Here is a 21,908-nt window from a genome sequence, read left to right on the forward strand (position 1 = left end):
GGCCTGTTAAGATGTTTTTGATTGAAATAGCTTTGATTTAAGTAAAAGTGACCTCCTAATGCTGCAAACTCAATGAATGACCATTTTCAGTTCTTCAGAACCAAAAAAAAGTTTTAAAACTCTGTCATACTTAATAATGTGGAAAAGTGCATTTTGTTTTTTTGTTTTTTTTTTTTTAATATGGTTATCATTATGAAGTTTGTTCAAAAACATTTGAATTATGCTCTAATGGCTGATGACTTGAAAAATACTCTGACTGTCATTTGCATTAATATTTCAGAAAACAAGAGAAAAATGTCATTTGCTTAATAATGTGGAAAGCGGTGTACTTACTATCTCATAATCATGTCTTTCTTATCTAATTATTCTTACTTGCTTTCTCGTAACTACATTTTTGTTTCATAATTCTGATTTTATTTTTTATGCCACCTTTTGACTTTCTCTCTTTGATTTTGACTTAGCCTATTTTCTCCTGATTTTGATTCTATCTCATTATTTTTACTTACTCTCTCATGACTGTGACTGTATTTTGTTTTGGATTTTTTATAGTTTGGGATTTTATTCCCTTTTTTTATGACTCAAGACATTCATTTTTCTCACCATTGCTAATCTTTCATATATTTCCTCTTTTTTTTACGGGCGGAAATGGGTTTTCATAGTCCTCTCCTCTCTTATTTGCATAGGCGTTTGTTTTGTGAAGCGGGCTCTGCTGCAGGGGCGGGGGTGGCGGTGAGAGCGTCTGTAGCTGACGCAAAAGGAGAGGCTATTATATTTGCTTCCTGTAAAAAATGATGCAAACAGCTGGGAGTTCTCTGTAGAAAAGAGTAGTTTAAAAAAACATTTTTTCCTTTACACTGCTTAAGACCAAAGATGGACTTGTATGGAAAGGTAAGATGTATGTTTTTTATGAAATAAAAAGGAGCTGGTGTAGTGGGCGACTGTCTTGCTCTTGCATGAACAAAACGTACACCGCATTTTTGACTGTTGATTAGACCCACAGCTGTTTTTCACAGTAAACTCACAGCTGTGAAGCGCTGCATGCTGAGTAATGTAGTCAGATATCTACTTTTTACACCATCCTCTGTCGCCGCGCTGATACGCGACAAAAAACTACAACCCCCATGTTTTATCGATGACCCCAACAACCTCTGGGCTGACGTCAGACCACACGCACCAAACGCACTTTCCCTTTTTGCTCGTGCTCATCTCCGCGAGCCAGCCTCGTCAGCGCAGGGGCGCGTGCCACAGCTGAAGCGAAGGGGACAGCTCCCAGGTGCTGAAAGTACTCGGCGCTCCAAAGAGAGAAAGAGAGAGACGCGGAGGGGGGAAGAGAATCAACGCCTGCATTAGACCCTCCAATAAAACGCGTATTCTGCACAACACGGGCACATACAGATAGAGCGCCAGGCCTTCAACACAGGTTTGTTCACGAAATGTCCTCAACGCGGTTGCTAGTTTCGTTTATTAACAGTAATATGGAAGAATTCCAGTCAGGAGATAAAATGACCTCCTGCCCAGAATTGCTCGGTTGATGATAGCTGGCATGCATCTCCCACTAAAAAACAATCGAGTGATTTTCGGTTATCTCCGTTTGTGTGAATGCCATGCAATAGCAGTGATGATTCAAAGAGGTCGTCCTTGCAAATACAGCCTCTGTTGAGTTTTTCTATTTCATACACGGAAGCGAAAAGCCCGTGCAGGATGGAGATCCGGCATCTTTTATAAAAGGAAAGGCTGTAAGGAGAGCCTGGCTGCTCGTGTTTGGCATGTAAGCGCAGTGGCTTTGTCAAAACATTCACCTTGGAGCAAAGATGACTCTGCTCATGTAATTTTGCTTCCAGTCCTCGTGTCCTCTTAGGTCGCTGACTGCTGACAGCTTGCACAGAAATACTCAAAATAGTGTCGATTAGTGGAAGCATTTCGATTCAACCATCATTTTAAAGGTGACAAGTACAGCACAGAATGCTTGCAGCTTTAACATGGGAGGTTCTACTGCTGATGGGGATATTTTTTCAGAAAGGAAGCTGCAAAAGGATTTGTCAAATCGTTAAAGCACAAATGAAACTAAAGGGACTTGCCATTTTGTTCCAATGCTGCATAAATAAAAACCTAGTGTATACATATACTGAATGTGAGGCTTATCTGTCCTAATAACAGTGATTTAGTTTCATTAATTGTATTATTTTGAAGGAAAGCAAGCTCAGCTCTTTAGAATCCTGCTTATCTAATGCTCATCAATATAACAGCTTGCTCTGTTGGTCATGCTGGTTTGCCTGACACAGCCTTCTGTCACCTCTGATCTAAGTGGCCTGTAGTACAGTAAGCTTTAAATGTAAATGTGCAATATTAAGCCCCTTTTACACCCCTCACTGTGCATGCAAACTATGTTTTAAACACGCAGAAAGAGGCCTCATTGGTCCACATCTTCTATTCGTCACACATCAAAGCTTCACTCTAACTCAAGGTGAGCTTTTTCTGCAATCTGCTCAGCATCTCTCTCTGTATGTTTTTTTTTTCTTCTTTTACAGATGGCTGCTACCCAGGATGTGAAAGGGAAGGGAGAGGGAGGGGACCAAAACTTCGACTACATGTTCAAGCTGCTGATCATCGGAAACAGCAGCGTGGGCAAGACGTCTTTCCTGTTCCGATACGCCGATGACGCCTTCACCTCGGCCTTCGTCAGCACAGTGGGCATCGACTTCAAAGTGAAGACCGTGTACAAGAACGACAAGAGGATCAAGCTGCAGATCTGGGTATGAAATATTAAAATGCAAGCATTAAACATTTAGGAAGGAGCTACAAAATGTTTGATTCCTGACTGAGGCAGATGAAGGAAGATAGAGGGAAAAAGCTAGCACAGATTCTGTTCTGCTTACCTTGCACTTAATACTTTTATTGCATTTCCTTCCCACTTATAAGGCATCATACATTTTATATAACATCTAAAGGTGGTACTTTAGAGGTAAAAAACAGGCCATAGTTGTCTATCTTTCATGTTCGTTTCTTTTGTCATGCAAACCTTGCTCAAATTTCTTTGAAACCCATTGAAAGTGGGGGCATTTGCATGTTGAAATGCACTCAAAGTCTCAAAGAAATCTGTTTCATGTTGTCCTCTAAGGTCTCCTAGAGGACTAAAGCTCCAAGGGGGAAGGGGCTCTTCAGTGATGCCCTCCCCCCTTGTTTCTCCTCCTCTCCTGCACTTACAGTCTTTGTGTTCCTGCTGACTGACTCCTGTCTCTATAATGCTGTCAATCATTGCCCAGAGCCCACCTTCTCCTGACCTCTGCCCATATCTCTCTCTGCTGATCAATACATTTCAGGGACCATGACAGGCTGTTAGACAAAAAAGTCCTGCATGCACAGGATCACATATGTGCATTAATTCAATTTAAGTCAAGGGTTTGGCTCCCTAGACGGATCATGCTTACTTTGTATGCTTGAGCAGACTTTGCTTTCATGTCTTGTTTCAGATGGGCTTTGCTTCATGGTGCATTTACTTCAACTGAAATATAGGATGTGCTTTTAAAGCCAATACTACATCTTTGTACATGCAGAATGACAGTACTGTTGTCATTTCAGCATCCAAAGTGGCCTGTTTGCTCATTTAGTGGTATTTATCACAACCCCACACTTGTTCTTGTCTAAGATCTTATTACCCCAATACAAGCCACATTCACATAAGTCTTAAAAGATATTACAAAAAAAAGTCAGGCCTGCATTGACTGTAATTGGTTAAAATAACTGCCAGTGCAGCAAAAAGAGTTGCTTGAAATTATCTCATTTTATCCAAAGACTCTTGACAAGCAAATTTTGCTAATAACAAGCAATTAAAGCCTTATTTTTGTTCTAATATCTCTCAATAAGATGCTTATCTGGAATATACAGTGGACAGAGCTTAGAATTAGTGTAATGAGATATTTTGGGCAGGAAATTAGACAGCAGTGCTTGTCTAGCTGAGATTGCTCCTTCTTCTCTTTGCTTATACCACCTTGAGCATACCCGTTTTGGTCTCAGAAGCTAAGCAGGGTCAGGCCTGTAGTACTTGGATGGGATACCACCTTCAAAAAGCAGGTGCTGCAAGCTAAAGGGGCAGCTGTGGCTCTGTAGGTAGGGCTGGTCATCTCTCAACCCAAAGGCTGTGAGTGATTTGATCCCCAGCTCCACCTGTCACATGTTGACATGTCCTTAAGCATGACACTTAATCCTAATTTGCTCCCATTGCTGCATTAGTGGCGTGTGACTGTTTACAAATGCGTATGAATGTGATAAGCTAATACCGATGGACACTACATAGCAGCCCTCTCCATCAGTGTGTGAATACGGAGTGAATAGGTGTGAATGGGTTAGTCCAAAAAGCAGTTTGCAATACAATATAAGACAATAGACAATATGTCCTCATTCTTAAAAGCAGGTGGTCCATTAACTGTGTGCTTCCTTATTTAAATAAAGCTGGAGGAAAGGCTGCTCTGTGTTGCCTTGCATTAACACTAGCATTTAAGAATGGAGGCAGATGGAAGTCTCAACATCACTGACAGGGGACAAGTATGTGTTAGTTTGGCACACAGCAGGGAAGAACACTGAAGCAACACCTCCGAGTGAACGTGTGGGAAAGTAAAGACTGTCATGTGCTGTTTAATTAGGTGTTCATCTGAGCTGCTGGAGCAGATTGTCTTGTAATACCTCCGAGATAGTGAGAGGATGGATACATTAGACCTCCTCTTGTTACTTTCTCTCTAATCATGCTTGCTGTTCCTTTACAAAATGTCAGCTTTCCTTCAGAGGTTTTGCTCTCTATTGTCATAATAGTTGTCTTTTGCAGCAATTAGCCATTCCCCTGGCGTTCGGTGTTTGCTAATCAAATAAAGAGGAAAACTAGATTTGAACAGTCAAATCAGTGGGTAATAGGGCTAATGTGTTTCTATCATTAGCAAAGATGTGCATATTCAGGAGGAAAAAGGATGCCGTTGTATCCATTTAATTGGCCTGTCTTTTTTAATTGGGTGCACTGAGAACCAAGACTTGTAGTTAGTGGCTGTTTAAGGTGATGGCTGTTCGCTAGTGTCATTATGCAATGAATCTGCTGGGAAATAAACACAATAAAAAAACATTTCAGGAGCTCTGGTTTAGCTCAGTTGGAAGAGCAACTGCCCACATACAGAGGCTAGAGTCCTTGATGCACTGGTTGCAGGATCGATTCCCTATCCTGGAGCTGTTTGTTGCAAGTCTTCTCCCACTATCCTTACCCATACTTCATGTCTCTTTTCAGCTCTTCTTTCAAAATAAAGGGGAAAAATCATCTTTAAAATATATTTCTCAAAAATGTTGGATACTCTACTCTGCATCTATTTCTCATAGAGCTATGCTGATATATGCAATTCATTAAAGCCATTACTGATAAACAGATGCAGGTCAGACCCAAACATCCATCATTAAAATGCACTTCAAAGTTTAAATGTTTCAGTATTTTTGAAGTTTGGTTGCTTGGAGAAGCTAGGCTATGCAGTATAGCAGATGAGTGTAGTTTATCAGCTTAATTTAGCAACTTTAAGGTAAAAATGGGCCAGAAAAAAGGTGTTGGTTCAATTATACACTATATAAATTTTTTTTAACCTTTTTATTTTTCCCCCAGTTAGCCTCTGTGTTTGGCACTAGCTAGCTTCAGCTGCCGGCTACCAGAACAGCTGTTTAGTTCTGCGGGCTTTGTCCGAGGAAAGAGTAAGTTACATGGCTAAAGCTAGTTATTTCAGCTCAGTTTTCCACTTTGACAGCTGATGCAATGTTTTCATAAAGTTAACATATCGTGCCGACTGTAGCTTGTCTCATTATCAGCCATTAGTGACAGTCATCAACTTACTTGAATGATAAATTTCCATTCAGCTCTTCTGGTTGGGGTTGGTTTCTCCAAGTTATCCTCGGAAAATTGTGGGTCCATGACACACCAACATTCAGTAAGGCAGGAAACTCTGGATGGGGAGCAATGCAGGCTGCAGGCATCTGTAAGCCGCTATCCTCTGTCAGAAATGTCCTAAAGAAGTGAAGTCCAGGGTTGATTTTGACAGCTGTTTTAAATTTTACCCTTAGTCTTTTGATCAAATTTATTTTATTTTTAGACACATTTTAGTCATTTCTAGCCTTTTGTTAGTAATTTCTACCCTTTTGAGTTCTAGTCTAGTTTTAGTCCATAAAAAGTCCTCTTATTATAGTCTTTACTTTTAGTCCAAGCATTTATTCTCTTGCCTAAATCTGGTACCAAGTCATGGTAGTGTGTTCTATACACCTGGGGTCCCAGCTTTCTACAGCTGAGAGGCAGAATAGCTACAGATGCATTGCTTTTTTTTTTTTTTTTACAGATTTACCCACAATGGACTTTTTGTCACTTTTATTCATCAAAGATCTATTTTTGGCTATTTTTAGTCTAGGTTTTGTTTTGGAAAAAAAAAGACTGTCAACAAATTGATCATTGTTTTAGTCAACAGAATTAACACTGGTGAAGTCTCACTCATGACAACAGTAGCTCTCATGTACATGGGCTCACAGTTTCCACACCTACACCACCAGGTAGTTTGGAATCTCTCTGGCTAACCAGTCTCTACTAAAGTTTCTCCCCCTTTTTCTTCCTGAGTCTCCATCTGTAAAAGTTCCTCTGTGGACTTGTTTTAGCTTAGTAGTTTGTTGTTTCCCCTGACGAACTCCACAGACACAAACAGCTGTTTGGATGCACTGCAGCCGGTAGGCGCAGAGCAGTAGCCGGTAGCCGCAGTGCTAAACACAGAGGCTCTGGTGAAAAATAAAACCATTCAAAAATGTTCAATATAGCATTTTCCTTAAACTTGCTAAATAACATGGAGAAAACTATAAACTAATCTATACGCGTCTGCATCTGCTGTATGGCATAGCTTCTCTAAGCATGTCCTGTATGCTCACTGAAATCACTGGCAGCTAAAGGCACTACTATCGCCAAATATCTTACACAACTCAAATACAAAAATACAAAAATATCCCTTTCAGGAATGAGGATGAACAAAGAAAAAGACATCAGCTGCCTTAAAGGCCACAAACATATTTGCACACACAGCTGATTTTTACAGTCAATTATTAATATTTCCATTTTAACCGATACCAATATCATGCCAGTAATATCTTGCATCACTTGAATGAATCCATCAAAAAATGTAGGCATACTCCTGCACACTTCATACATTGCACAAATGCATTGGCTGTACTTTGGTACCAAACCTTGTCGATGTATTAATGCTGTCTAAAAGATCTGCTGGACTTTGCCTATAATTTCACAGGATTAAAAACAACAAATTAGTCCATTTTGGTTGCACAAGGCTTCTATTTTTGCTGCTGCTGCACAGACTAGACTGGCATCATATCAGAGCTTAAAAAGTCTAGTATCAAGGCAGACCTATTTCAGAATTCTCTCAGTTGTTATATTAAGTTGAAGTGAATGAAACCAAGCGTTACTGAGGAGAACTTGGTGAGAAATTGAATCTCACTTTCCTGAATGAAGAGGAGTTCAGGCGAGTGTCAGCCTGCACTCACTACAGCTCCACTTGAAGTAGTCAGCTGCTTCTTGGGATTGATTTCCGGAGGGCTGCAGACTACAAGCGAAAGTGTTTCGAGGAGCTCAGGTTCATGGGACTCAGCATCTTTTTTTCTGTCCTGCTCCGCCTTTTAAAGAGGAAAATCGCCTGGAAATGCAGAGGTCATTGTCAGGCACTTAAGTCAAAATCAATAAGTTAATGACGTGTCAGAGACTAAGAAGTCACACAATGAAATGATAACAAAGTACAGATTGATTTGATCATTTGAATCATGACTTTGTGCAACCTTTAAAAGCATGTTATTGTGTGTTTGTTGCCACTATCTGCTGACGTTACATTAAATTGCAGGTTTAATGTGCATTTTCAGAGTTGCTGTAATGTGACAAAGGTGCTATCAGTGGTTTGTGTGGATGCTCTGCAGAATGTGAGCTCTGTCTCAGTGGTGTGAAGGTCAGAGCTGTCCCCCGGCTATGACGCTGTTGCAGCCATGTGCAGAACGGCGATGAACACAATGACCGTGGCAAATATAAACCCGGTGCCGCCTGTCGGGGCTTCTGTTTAACGAGAGCCAAGTGGAGCAGCCAGAAGTCGTCCATCATGAGCCGCAGAACGCATGCGAACACACTTGTTGTGGGTGGGACAAAAGCGCAATAAACATGAAGATCAAACAGGAGGGACATTGCTGGAGTTTATTGTTATATAACTTATTACAGGGCAAACAAATCTACACATCTGTTAACAGCTGCAGAGGAAAAAACAACTCACTCTCCTCCTTCCTTTCATGCACACTTGCCACAGAGAGGCTTCATCTGTCTGTTTTGGGCCTTATTAGCATTTTCATTGACATCCTGTAGCAAAGGGCTGTAGCGTGTGCCTGTTTCCAGGGTAATCTGTGTACAATGAACCACTCCTCGAATGCTGTGTAATCACTCCCTCGCTGTGTCTTTGAGCAATCTGTTCAACCTTATCATAAAACAGCAAGCTCTTCCTGCATGTTTGAAGCATTTTAACCTCTATTTTTAGCCCTTTTTTCTAAGAAATGAATGCTCTGCTGAGTGTCCAGCACAGCTGAGTGATTATTTTATTGAGGAGAGGAAACAATCAATCACTCCGGCCTAAACTGAATCGTTGTTTTTGGCATCTTATCAATGCAAAGCCAGCGAGGCAATTAGCATAATGATTGTTTCCACATCATGAACACGACAAACATTGCCTCAAGTAGATGTAGAAATGTAGACAGCGGCCTAAAATATGCTCAGATATGAATTAATATCGTAGTGAGTATAAATAGCTGCAGATTAATAATGCACGCTGCTCATTCACCATTATAAGCTTGCATACATGTGCGGTGCAGCTGCAGGGGTCATGTTCATGTCTCTGAGCCTGACAGTGTAAATATCAATCAGCTGCTAACATCATGTCGTCTGTTTGTAGGACACAGCAGGCCAGGAGCGCTACAGGACCATCACTACTGCGTACTACCGTGGTGCTATGGGTTTCATCCTTATGTACGACATCACCAACGAGGAGTCCTTCGGCGCCGTGCAGGACTGGTGAGTCTTTTTCAGCCTCTTTGGAGTTAATTTTGGCCTGTTTTTGATGTCTTCTTCTCATCCTGTTTCTTTCTGATTGTACTGCCATAAAGACCAGATGAGTGTATTAAAAGTCCTTCCTGCTTGTCCCTTGTAATTCAATCATGAGATATCCTGCTTCCTTGATATTGAACATACCCGTTCTCTGCCTCATATTTGACAGTCTTGTTGTGTTAGTGTGCGTCTTTATCCGACTTGGAGCTCTAGCTTGTCAAGGTCACTCCTGAGTCATATAAGCGTCTGCAGGCTGGACGGTAACACTGAGCCAAATGTCACTGGTTTATGATGACGCACTGACGTCCAACCCCAAGACTTGGAAGGCAGTGTTCAATTGGCTGCAGAAACCAGGTTTCTGGGTTAAATTCTTGCTCTAGAAACAAGACTATTGTCATGTCGGCACACAAGTTGTGGAGTTTTATTCCTGCAGTTAGACATTGATGTAGACTTTTTATTCCTCCTCACAACCCGACTCTGCAGACGTTGTGGTGAGAAACTGTCATCTTACATTTTATTTACACCCCGCCGTCCTGCGGTTATCTCTCTCTGCCAGCTAGAAGAGATTACAGAGCACAGAATGAGCATTTTTGAGAGAAAAGATGCCTGAATCATCATCGTTTTTTATTCTCTTGCTTTTGCTATTGCATCAGCTGCAAGAAAATGATGACAGGTTTCACACTGACTTGCTATAGATGGTGGTATTTTTGCAGTTGAAACATCACCTGCATGCCCTTTTTATCACTGTGACAATCATTATTAAGGCCACTGTCTACTTTGCTCTTATCTTTTAGCTAGCAGCAGTTGACAGCTCCTTTAGCAGCAGCTGTCATAGCAGGAGCAGCTGCTTTTAGCCGGAGTGAAAGCACATTTACAGTTATTAGCTTAGCTGTTGTTAAAATTAAAAGCATGCACTGTGTTTTAAGGCTCCATTTCAGGCTGATTTGTGCTGGAATAAACGCCCCACTAAAGAACAAGGTTTTTATGTAAAGAGAGGTCAGAGCCAGACACACCTATTATTCTTTTACAGCCTGTGTGACACTTTGATGGAGCACGGCAGTCTGAGTACTGTCTGTGAAGGGCTTCTTAATTAACGGAGCAGAGTGTGCCACTGGCAGTGACGATCCTAAAGACTTACCTGTGAGTTTACCTTCCAGACAGAGCAACCATTAGTCAACAAGAGACCATACATCTCTATTTTAGCCCTCATAAAAGCAGATCTCTTCCTTTCTGCCTTTGCCACAGGCTTAAATCCCACTTTCTCTTTCCCTTGTTCCTTGTGACAAGGTTGTAGGATAAAAGAGGGGGTTGCCATGACAACGGCTCCTTCCCCGACTGTGGCTGAATTAAGCCTATGACGTGCTCATTTCCTGCCTGTGACAGAGACAAGACGGGGAAATATCGTGATGCTGACATAAAAATGTAAGACTTTGAGCACAGAGGACGTTTTATCGCAGAGGCACAAGGATGACAATACTAGACCTAATTTTGCAGGAAAAACTGAGACACACAAACCCTGGTGGATCTGATGCAAACATGCTTTTCTTTTGGACAGTGAACATTTTCAGCAGTTGGACTGAAAATGACCCTATTATGAATCTCTACGAGTCAGAAGTGGACAGAGAGAGAGGAGGAGTGCCAGCATCATGCTGCGCTCACTCTCTCCTCTTGAATCATTGTTTCTTCTTTGCTTTCTTACTAGCTCTCTCCCTCTCTGCCATGTTCAGCCTGTGGTATGTAAGCTGCCCTACTTTTAGTAAAACTGCAACACCACAGGAGATATTTTTGTTCCCTAAAATCTCTCTTAATATTATGTTTAGATGTTGGAGCAGCACAGGCACCATCTTCTCTGATGGACATGAACCTAACTGATAATGTGATGGCAGGGGTGGAAAAGGTACATGTCTAGTGTACTCAAGTAAAAGTACAGTTAAAATGTACTTAACTAAAAGTAAAAGTACTGGTCTATAAATCTAATCAAGTAATAATAAAAAGTTTTTTCATGTAAAGTTTACTTTACTGAGAACTGATTAACTACAAGGGCTAAAAAATTTGTGAAAATAATCTAATTTCAATTTTTTATTCCAATATTGCATTTGTAATTCAACATGCAATTATATTTTAAGTTCCTTATTATGTGTGTTTTTCAACAAGCAATACAGAATTCTACAATATAACCAACAAAATACGAGAAAGATTAAACATGAGCTGTTCTTTCCTGTAGGCCATCATCTAATCATACGAGTCCATATGAATTGCATCTTATGAATATAATTGGCGGCATGTCTGTCTGCCTGGATTTGCGCGCCACGCTGTTGCTCGGATTGTCCTTGATACCTCCCAGAAGACTAATGGAAGTACTGGTTTGAAACTGGTGCTATAAAAAAAATCATAAACATGTACAGGTATTCAGTAAATCCAAAATGTGTGTGCCTTTTGCTTCAGTTTGCCCCTTCCATGTCCCCCCATGCACGCCCTAACCTCTTCATTCTGACATGTTGATGTACGGTGAGCATATTGCATCACTTCCTGTTTGTACAGCTGCTTTTTTGCTGTGTTCCCCTTCTTTATTTATCCACTTCGATTACATCAGTAAATATATTGATTTGTTTAACGTAGAGCTTTGTAGCAACCATCCTAAAAACTACGGCCGAATGATTTGAAAATGTAGGTAACTGTGATTGTTTTGACTCATATTGCAGTTGCAGCTACAGTAAGAAAAAAAGTATTTTTTGCAAACTACTCTAAAAAAGTGATGCTTTTTTGTTTGCATTACATGTAGAGCATAATGCAAAAAAATATCTGAAGCTGTCATTTGAAACCCATTTCAGGTCAAAGAAATATTCCAACTTCTGAGATACGAAAACTGTGGCAGGAGTCTGCAATTTAATTAGTAGTTTGATTAACTGCCCAGACTTATTAGCTACTAAGGAGTTGTATAATAAAATATGGCCTTTCTTATTAGCAAAAACATCATGAGAATATGGATCTCCAACCAGGCCTTTCTGGTAAAATCACACCTCTGTAACAAAGTAAAATACAACAGATGTTTGGGGATGTGATGTGGAATCATTCTCTGGTTTTGTGCTACTGTGTGGTCAACAGTAAAGTACTTAAGTAAAGTAGTTACTCTGGTTAAAACTTCCTTAAGTAAAAGTGAAATTACTGATTTCAAAATGTAATCAAAAAAGAGGTCTTAGGATAAAAAAAATACTTTTTTTTGTTGATAACCTGGACCTTTTCCCCATCATCCCTAAAGTGTATTTAAAAACAATTTCAGCTGTCCTGCAGTCAATCTAAGGCTCAGTCATACATCATAAGTTGTCATCTAAAGCAGGGGTTCTCCTCTGGGGGTCTGGGCCCAAAAGTGGTTGGTGAGAATTGGTAACCTGACACACCACATAGAATGTTCCATATATCCATTGCATAAGATATATTTCACACTCACCTGGGAAAGCTCCCATATAAAGCATTTAAGAAGGGCAGGACTTTTCAAAAAAAAGTCCTGGAAGGTGATTGGATGAAAGCTTCCAAAAACATTAAGGCAGAGCATGTATGATGAACTATAATGAACCTTTTGATTGGAGTGGCGCCACTTAGGCAGAGATACTTGGAAGGCCAAAGGCGGTTTCACCATTAGGCAATCACCTGGGGCCTTTAAGAGGCTTGAAGATCTAGCCATTATAGGTGCACATCAGATAATGAGGTATTCATCTAAAATTATTTTTCAGTGATTAAGATTTGTATTTAGAGTGCAAATAAGGTTCCACTAGTAGTGAAAGTAGCATCAAATAGATTTTGCTCATCCAAAAATTTCCCTGGGGTGCACCCTCGCCTGAACACCAAGGTCTAAGCCCCTCAAAAAGCCCCAAAATACCTTCATACTAAGCAATTATAGTTAAATAGATACATATAAACATACTGACACAATAGATCAGTGGATTGCTATGTGGAAAAATGGCTGCAATAATTAAAAATGAACAATTCATGGCCGATGAAAGAGTGAACCAAAAGTGAATATATATTTCTTATTTTAATCAGTTACACCTGCTCTAGAGATGTGTTTAAATGTTTAAATGTGGTTTGTTTGAGTTATGGTGCTCTTCTAAGAGGTGATTTGGGATATTTGAGTCTTTATATTTCAAATTTAGGGGTGTCTTGTAGTTCTCTGGCTTGGTTACCAGGAAAGTGATGCTTCAAAATATGATCTCTTACTGTGATTGCTTTTGGCTAAATGTGAAATGGCTATATATTGGTCTTTGCCCGAGGCCTCCAAATAAGTAAAACGGCCCCTATGGATGACATAAGCACCAATGATTTACCCTTTATGATCCTCCTAATCATGTCCACATACTCTATTGCTGCTAAATTGCTGAATCTTTTCAAAACTTTAAAAGCAGCACAACAGAGTGGTGACATGTACTTCTTCTTTGCGTTAATCTTAAAGGACTCAAGGAGAGGAATTAATACGTTGAGAGTCACAATTTAAAGTACTTATGTAAGAATAAATAACACAATGAAATGGAAAGAAAGCTATGAGTTGCATAGTTGATTTTACATGCAGCAGTTCCTGCCTCTTTACTCCACTGTGTCTCGTATTTCTTGATTATTCTCTGCAGTCTGTTCTTTCCACCTTGGATGACATTAAGAGATAACAACCTTCAAGTAAAAAGAGAGTGGAGTGCTAAGGTTTAAGTGACTGAATTGACCTAAATTTCTTTATCGTAAATACCTGAATAACAAATCAGACCAAGAGGAAGACTCTCCTAGTAAATATTAACCTACATTTTTAAGACGATGATTGTTTGTTTGCAATTGACCCACTTTTCACTGCTGCCATCGGCGAAGAGCCAAAAACAAGATGATGTAATGACCATCCATGACCGGTCCAACTGGATGAAAGCACTTCACCACATGTCCTCCTTGTCTGTCATTTTTTGTATTCATTTATTTGAGATCCATTGAATAAAAGTTGCATAAAATTGTGTTTTTCATGGCTTCTTTTTTATGATTGTGTGCAGGTCAACCCAGATAAAGACCTACTCGTGGGATAATGCACAGGTGGTGCTGGCCGGGAATAAGTGTGACATGGATGAAGAGAGAGTGGTGTCGGTGGATAGCGGCAGACTGCTGGCAGAACAGTTGGGTGAGTCTTAAAGGAGCATTTACCTCATTTTATAAGCTATAAGGGCTTCTATATTCATGACATATAATTCATTAATATCACAGTGCCATGGCCTTTTCTCTTTGCCAGAGTTCAATAGTCTTATTCAGTATCCAAACAAACACCCTTTGGCTATTAACGTTTCATGTCACTGAGTCCAAACTCTTACCTTATGGACACCATGTGGTTAAAATGTTCTGACTATCAAACCTTTTTTGACATTGGCCTAGTCCATACAGACAGCTATTGTTAAAAATGGAGGTCTTCCTCCACTGTTTTCAAAAACAATCGCATCCACACATGGCACATTGTCAAAAAAAACTTTTTGTCAGCCTGAAAATGCAAAAACGCACCATTTCATGTTGTAAAGAGCTTGCCTTATCAACAAAAGTCTGTCCTATGATGTGCAGGTGAAGCAGCTCACTTAGAGACAGAAATAATGTCTGAAAATTTTCAACACTGTTCCGCTGCAGTGGCTATTTCATTTTCAAAAGTCATCCCGCCAATCCAAACTGGGTCTTTTCCAGAACTGTAGATGTTGGTGGTGGGGTTTGTGTCAGGCGCTGTGGCAGGTTACAAACAACGGAGCTTGTTGGATAAAACTGCCAAGGTCGGTTGGTAGAAGTTCAAAAACCACTTCTCTGCCAAGAAAAGTTTTCGGTGTGGCTCTTTGCTCTTGATTTGATTACAAAAGGTGCCCCAGTTCTGATAAAAAAAAAAGCTGCTATCCTATGGCTACTTCGAGCTAATTGCTACACCGGAGGCAGCCATTGTTAACACCATCTTACAGTGCAACTAATCCCTGCCCCTACCTATCACAAAATCATGCCAAAGCAGGTTAGGAGAAGAGTGGAAAACATCTTTTCCACCAACCATTGTTACCCTCTCCCAGTACAACTAAACCTCACCTGTAGCTACCTCCTTATTCTCCTCAAACTACGCTGATTGTTAGGGTTCGTTCTCAGACCTGGCAAAGTTGTTTCAAACTTGAGCTTTGCAAGAAACTGCCTGATAACAGACATGGAGTCTGGCCAATCCATCTGCTTTGCAAGGTTAGTAAACAAAAGGTCCAATTTGCAGTGTTAACACCTGCACAAGCTTGGCTATGTTCGCTATTGTCATGCAAACCAAAGTGAGAACATTGAAGACCAGTGATGTCAAACAGGAGAAACCAATGCCCAGTGTGACGTTACTCTATTATAACTACACATAAACCCTGTTAACTGAGTTTCACCCTGGATGGAAGGGGCATTTTCGAAGACATTAAACACCATTTGCAAGAAAGGCTAAAATACACGGAACAACCTCAGTTTTCAAACATACTCACCAACAGTACGCATAGACTTGGCCTTAGAATGGGTGCTGGCCCTCCATAGCTTGCTGCTGTTATTAACTAGTTCTGCACCTACATTTAAATTGTGTATGCATATCCACTTTATTTGTGTTACCTTTAATCTCTTTTCACAGATTCTACATCGAAATGGTGGAAAGATTTCCTGTTTGTAGTGTAGTTACAGTTCCAGCTGAATTGACCAGTTTGCAGGCTTTTATTGTAAACAGGAAAAGCAGTTGACAGTTAAAAAAAACAGGCAGGATGTTGTCTGTGCTAATGACATAACACCTCCTTACAGCAGTGTTCTAACAGTGATTTATTTGTATCTCTATAAGCACACATCTGGATTACAGTACAGCTGACAATCCATTATAGATCAATCTTATATAGTTGAGCCACAAATCTGCTTGATGCCAATCGTCTTTTAGATTCCCTGAGAACCTGAAATCAAGAAATGATCAGTGTAAACTCCATATAACAAACAGTTTTAAAGTTGCTTCCTTCTCCTCAGAGACAGACCTGACAGAGATGCTTGTAACAAATCTGCATCATGATGTTATCTTAGCAAACTCAATTCCCTTTACTAGAGAATGAATCACAAGGAAATGGGTCTCTTTTACAGGCCCATAGAAGCTAGCTAGTGAAGCCTCCTTTTAACTTCTATTGAAGAGGCACAGGATAGACTGGGAGACATTTAACTGGCTTACCTAGAATTAAAGACACTGACGTCTGTTCCCAGAGGCACCGATCATCTATCACAGTTGTTCTAAACCATCCTTTCTCTGAGACCCGCCCAAATGTGAAACCCCCCCAAGGACCTGCAGGGAAGAAAATAAGGATATCAGCTATAATTTTTTTCATTGATGAAATCAATGCACTTGCTCTTAACAATATCCAGTTAGTGTGTTATCATGATTTTAGATAATATGCACAAATCTGGACTACATGGTGGTGCAGTGGTTGGTGCTGTTGCCTCACAGCTGTCCTGGTTGGACAGAGCCTTGCTGTGTGGCATTTTCATGTTCTCTCTGTGAATATGTGGGTGCTCTCTGGGTACTCCAGCCTCCTCCCAAAGTCCTAAAACATGCCTGTTAGGTTAATTATAATAATTATGATTATATTAGTAAGTATGACTGCTTGTTTGTCTCTATATGTCAGCCTGGTGATTGAACAGCAGCAGGTCCAAGGTGTGCCCCGCCTCTCGCTCAGTGACATCTGGGGTTAGGATTGGGTGGTATCCCTTTACCGTAAAACTTGAGCTCCATTCAAACCGCCAAATTTTACAGGGGTATATGGTATTACCAGCAGGTGTTTATTAACCACATTACTTGCTAAAGTGCACATGCAAGCTCACCAAGCAGAGCATGCACCCTCTCGTCTAGAGGAAATATGAGAAAACTTTTATCTATGAATGTTAAAATGTTCTGTACATTTTAAAAAGGATAAAAATCAGCCTTAGGTATTATTGATAACACATAAAAGGGGTAAAGATACCTTTGAACATTCATAAAAACGTTCGATGGGTATATTTGTGCGACGTTTCTGCTACAGAACACAGCACATGTAGTTATTAACTTTAAACCTCAGATCATTTCTTATTAATTCACAGCTTAGACAGAGGAATTAAAGTGTTTTTAGCTCACATTAATGTTGATCACATTGCAGCCAGTGGTGCCCCCCCATTTCATAGTTGGACTCTAGGAAACCAGAGCCCTGTGCTGTAGTGCCAGGTTGCAGACCGTGCATTTGCACATGAGAATACATTGAAACATCCTTTTTTATTCTGTTTGACAAATTGGCCCGACATCATTAACAGGAGATCTGCCATCACTTTTTAAGAATCTTCACACACAGGCTGCTGGTGGAAACGGTCACACATTCTGGAGGAATTAAACATGTGCACATTACACAGCCCTGTATTCATGTCGATAATGAAAGCAGTACCGTAGCTGTTTTTAAAGTACCTGTGAAATGAAATCCAAAATATGTGTCTTAACATACTAGATATGTCTGAATGAGGTTGCTGTAAACATGTGAAAACACTGAGATTTATGTGTGACTGAATTTTGGAATGAGATTGTTAGAAAGTTTTCAAACTCTTTCTTGTCGTGGTTAATTTGGGCAGGGCAAATATAAGGACCCACCACATTCTCTGTCACCTCCCCTATGGATACCCATGCCCTACCCCCCTAAAGCTGCATTGATATAAAATCACAGAGCAGTTCATCTGAATACATTCAGTTGTTATATCTAATGTCACTGTTAACAGCCAGCTACAGGCTGTTTTTGTTCATTGTGAGGTAAATTTCCCAAATCTTTCAGCCAGGGTGACCTACAAGTCAATTGAAGTATCATGAAAGATGATGACAGATTTTTACCAGAAAACAGTCAGTTTAATCCCTGACTTCTCTGCTTCACTGTGCTGCCATGCTAATTCTGTAAATACACACCTCTACAAGAAGAATGTATTAATATGTTTTTTGTGATTAAACTGAGACAACACTGTACAAAGTAAAAAATATTAAATAATGATGACATCTTGTTTTCTAACCCCCTGATAAGTTATAACAGCAAAAAGTGGTTCCAATAATATTCCAGGGTCTGAGCCAGTGGAAGCTAGGGCCAAACAGGGCTCCCTGAAATCTGATTGGCATCCCCAAAAACCTGGAAATGATTGTTTTCATTAATTTAGCTTTTAGTGTTTTAGTTCAGGGAGGCCATGGATTCAAGCTTTACCCAGATCAGCTGATCCAATGTGAGGCCTCATCAGCTGATGGCCAGCTGATTTACTCTAAGCACACTACTGGCCAATGGCTCTCATGCTGCCTTATGAACTGCTCTTGCTTGGCCATGCTCTTCCGCTCTCTCTGCAAGCTGTTCTTGCAACCGTACTCCTTTATTCTGACCTAATCAATGTCGTTCAGTTGTCATCAATGCCTGCACTGCTTTGTAGTTTTTGTTGCTTCTCTCCCTACCTCAGGCTTTCCTCATCGGCAGTGATAATTTGAATGATTGATTTTTGTGATTTTGAAGCTTATTTTATAAACTTAGAAATGTTTTTCATGATTTAAATTTGGCCTGGTGGTTCATAACACATGAGCCTGTCACACAACAAACCTAAAATACAGAGTTAACATGGACTCCTTGGAACCTTGGAAATCATATTACTGTATTTCCGCCTAGTCCTAGCTTGGATTGTCTCCATTCCCCTGCACCTGAACAGGACAAGATCTAGATAGATGTGCATATCTAAAGCCTGGCACATGCTAAAATCACTCTAAAGACACCTCAAACCAGAGGGAAATCTGGCAGGATAATCTTTAGAACCATCTTATAATCGTGCCTTTTGCTGGCTTTGGTAAGAGAGAGGCATTTGGTGAAAAAGTCAGTGCGATCATCATGGTTAACATGTACCCCGCTCAATTTTGACTTCCTAGGAAGAGACAGAGCCTTTCACCTTCCTAGAGGGGATCCCTGGTTGGGATGATTATAGACAATGATTGTTGGTGATTTGTTCCAAGACTTTTTAAGATTTAGAAATGTTGTTACTTTTTCTTTCACTCTCTAAGGTTTTGAATTCTTCGAGACCAGCGCCAAGGACAACATCAACGTCAAGCAGACCTTCGAACGCCTCGTTGACCTCATTTGTGACAAGATGTCCGAGAGCTTGGACAGCGATCCGGCAGTCACCACGGGAGCCCCCACTGCCAAACTCACAGACAGCGCTCCGCCGCTGCAGCAGCCTGGATGCAACTGTTAGTGACCGGCGTGGAGGGAATCAAAGGGAGGGCAGTGCAGGTCCTGTAAGGTGTCAGAGTGTGCAGCGTTTTTGTTTCTCCCTCAGCGTTCTCACTCCTGCTCGTGCTGCTTCCTCTGGACTACACTTCAAACCCTGTTTAGTGGTAGAGTTACTGTCCTATTATCTCTCTACTTTATCACCTTATATCAAGAGCAAATAACCAGACAGACAAGGCTGTGTCAAACGTGTAATATTACAGGATATTTACAGTATAGAGCCACCATATTCTCATTCTTCAGCTAGTTAGTGTAATTCAGATATGATCGATAAGGCCATAATCAGATGTACAGTTAATCCTGTAGACCTTTAAATCTTTAGAATAATAAGAAAATGAGGGATAGAGTGAGTGCTTTAATAGTTCTTATTTTTTGTACAGTATGTATTTTACTTTTATAGGATTACTTTATCTCCTAAAGCTGCCAAATCTATGATTACGTGCACTATAGGATGTAGCGGCTTTCTTTTGTGACCTGAATGTGTGGCTGTTGTGTGTGACTGTGGGTGCATGAGTTTAAAGTCTGAGTGTCGTCTTTAAAAAAAATCATCTACCTTGGATAAAAAAGTGGCCTTTTAGCATCTCCAACACGGCCTCTGTAGGTTCCTCTGTCATGCTTTCTTTGAGAATGAATCAAGTGTGTGTAACGTTGATGTGACTCCACGTTTTGCCGTCTGTAGATGTGTGATTTCTCAATAAGTGTATCTGTTAATCTTAAAAGCAAATATTTCTATGTGCTTAGCCTCTAAGACGACCCTTTATAGTTTGATGCGATGAGCATGCTTCGGAAAAATCAATCATATGTACTGTTTTGTCTTAAGATAGAAGCTAACTATGATAGTGACGATCCAACATTTCTTTAATAAGAATCTCACACTGCTAAGGCACACAATAGTGTATAATAAACAACAAGTGATCAGCTCTGGCATGGAATAAACAGCCATATATTAATCACATTGTTTAACTTTTGAGTCAGCATGCTAAATGTCATGTTTATGTAATGATATTGAATGAAAGAAAAAACAGGAGCTTCTCCCTGCAGGCATAATAACATAATAAGTCAAAAAAGTTGTAGCTTATTTTAAAATCCAGAAAGCCTTTAAGTTCTGCAAACTCAGAAAAAAAGAAAAAACACTGGTGCCAAATCATAGTTTCTTTAGCATTGTTGTTTGTTGCATAGTTAAATACAAGCCCCTAAATTGCATGAAATCTGCCCTGACTTGTCCATGTAAGTTCCTATGATAAGATGTAAATATATATCACTCTGTGTTACACATTTAGAAGCATTGTCACAGCATTCGCTGTGAGGTGCAATGGGCCAATAAGTGCAATATTTTATGAATGAACCCCTGTACATAGTTTCTCCTGTCCTCTGCGGTGCGTTTGAGCGAGTTTGGTCAGAACGGCTGATGGAGAAGAAAGGAGCGTGTGCGTCTTTGTGTAACTGCAGCCACTGAATGTGTGACCGTGCGCGTGTGCGTACCTGCCATATTGACCAGACAAAATGACGTATTCTAGTGTATTGTTTGTGTATACCTTTTGTACAGATATATTCACGTACTATATGCTGTTCCTGCTAAGTGTTGAGTGTTGGTTGAAGTTGTGTTTTCATGTCTAAATGCAGTGTTATTGTGAACGATAGTCAGGGAGCTCACTTAGTCCATGCCATATGCCGTACTGTTGTCAAACCAAGAAAAAGGATACACTTACAAGACCCTGTGCATCTGTGTGCACACATGCTCTGTGTGTGTGCATCTGTGTATGTGTGTGATATATCATTGACATGCTGATAGCCATGAAATGAATTACTGTATTGATCTCCAGCCTAGATTCATTTAATAGAGGAATAGTTATGAGGCGACTTGGTGCCCAAAATAAGTGACTCTGGTCCACGCTCATTTTAGATCACTATGACTTTACATATAACTGAATATATTTGTTTCTTGGAGTGCAAGCAAAATAAGAAATATGTTTTTGAGATTATAGGTAATAAATCAGATTCTATCAGAGGGTCTCTGTGCTTTATTTCTCTCTTTTCTCTTGTTAGAAAGCATCATGGGCTGGCTCTGCTGGCCTCTAAAGCCTCTCTGTGGATGCAGCAGCATGCTTCATTTGAAGGCAGTATGCGCCACCTAGTGTTTGAGCGTTAAAGCTGCACCAAAGCAACACAAAAGAATACTGAAAGTTTTACTGCAACACTTTAATAAACTAGAAATTACTTTATCACCTGTAAAGTGAAATTTTCCATATTTTACCAAACTGCATTTCAAAAGAAAATAAACAAACATGTCTTCTAATACAATACATAGGGATGCACATGGCAGTGATGATATTTACAGGTATCAGTACTGACATACAGTTCTGTTCAGTACTTTTAGGCATGTTTAGGCAAAACATTTAGGCTGCCAGAGGGCACCATTGGTCAGAAAGGATGACTGACACAACCCAGACCATGCTCTGGCTGTCTTCATATAATACCGG

The 21,908-nt window shown here is 40.2% G+C and overlaps 1 protein-coding gene across 2 annotated transcripts; it reads left to right on the forward strand.

The window, feature by feature from the left end:
- Positions 1-771: 771 nt before the first annotated feature.
- rab3c (RAB3C, member RAS oncogene family) lies at positions 772-21,434 on the forward strand. Of its 2 annotated transcripts, none has more exons than XM_041786633.1 (5): positions 772-888; positions 2,529-2,753; positions 8,985-9,103; positions 14,158-14,282; positions 19,203-21,434. In XM_041786633.1, exons 1-5 carry the CDS (start codon positions 871-873, stop codon positions 19,391-19,393), a joined length of 678 nt encoding a protein of 225 aa, XP_041642567.1. In that variant the 5' UTR covers positions 772-870; the 3' UTR covers positions 19,394-21,434. The 2 variants fall into 2 exon arrangements, with proteins under 2 accessions (XP_041642567.1, XP_041642568.1); XM_041786634.1 differs by lacking the exon at positions 772-888 and adding an exon at positions 1,213-1,420.
- Positions 21,435-21,908: the final 474 nt, after the last annotated feature.

This window comes from Cheilinus undulatus, linkage group 5, assembly GCF_018320785.1.
Source record: "Cheilinus undulatus linkage group 5, ASM1832078v1, whole genome shotgun sequence".
Lineage (NCBI taxonomy): Eukaryota > Metazoa > Chordata > Actinopteri > Labriformes > Labridae > Cheilinus > Cheilinus undulatus.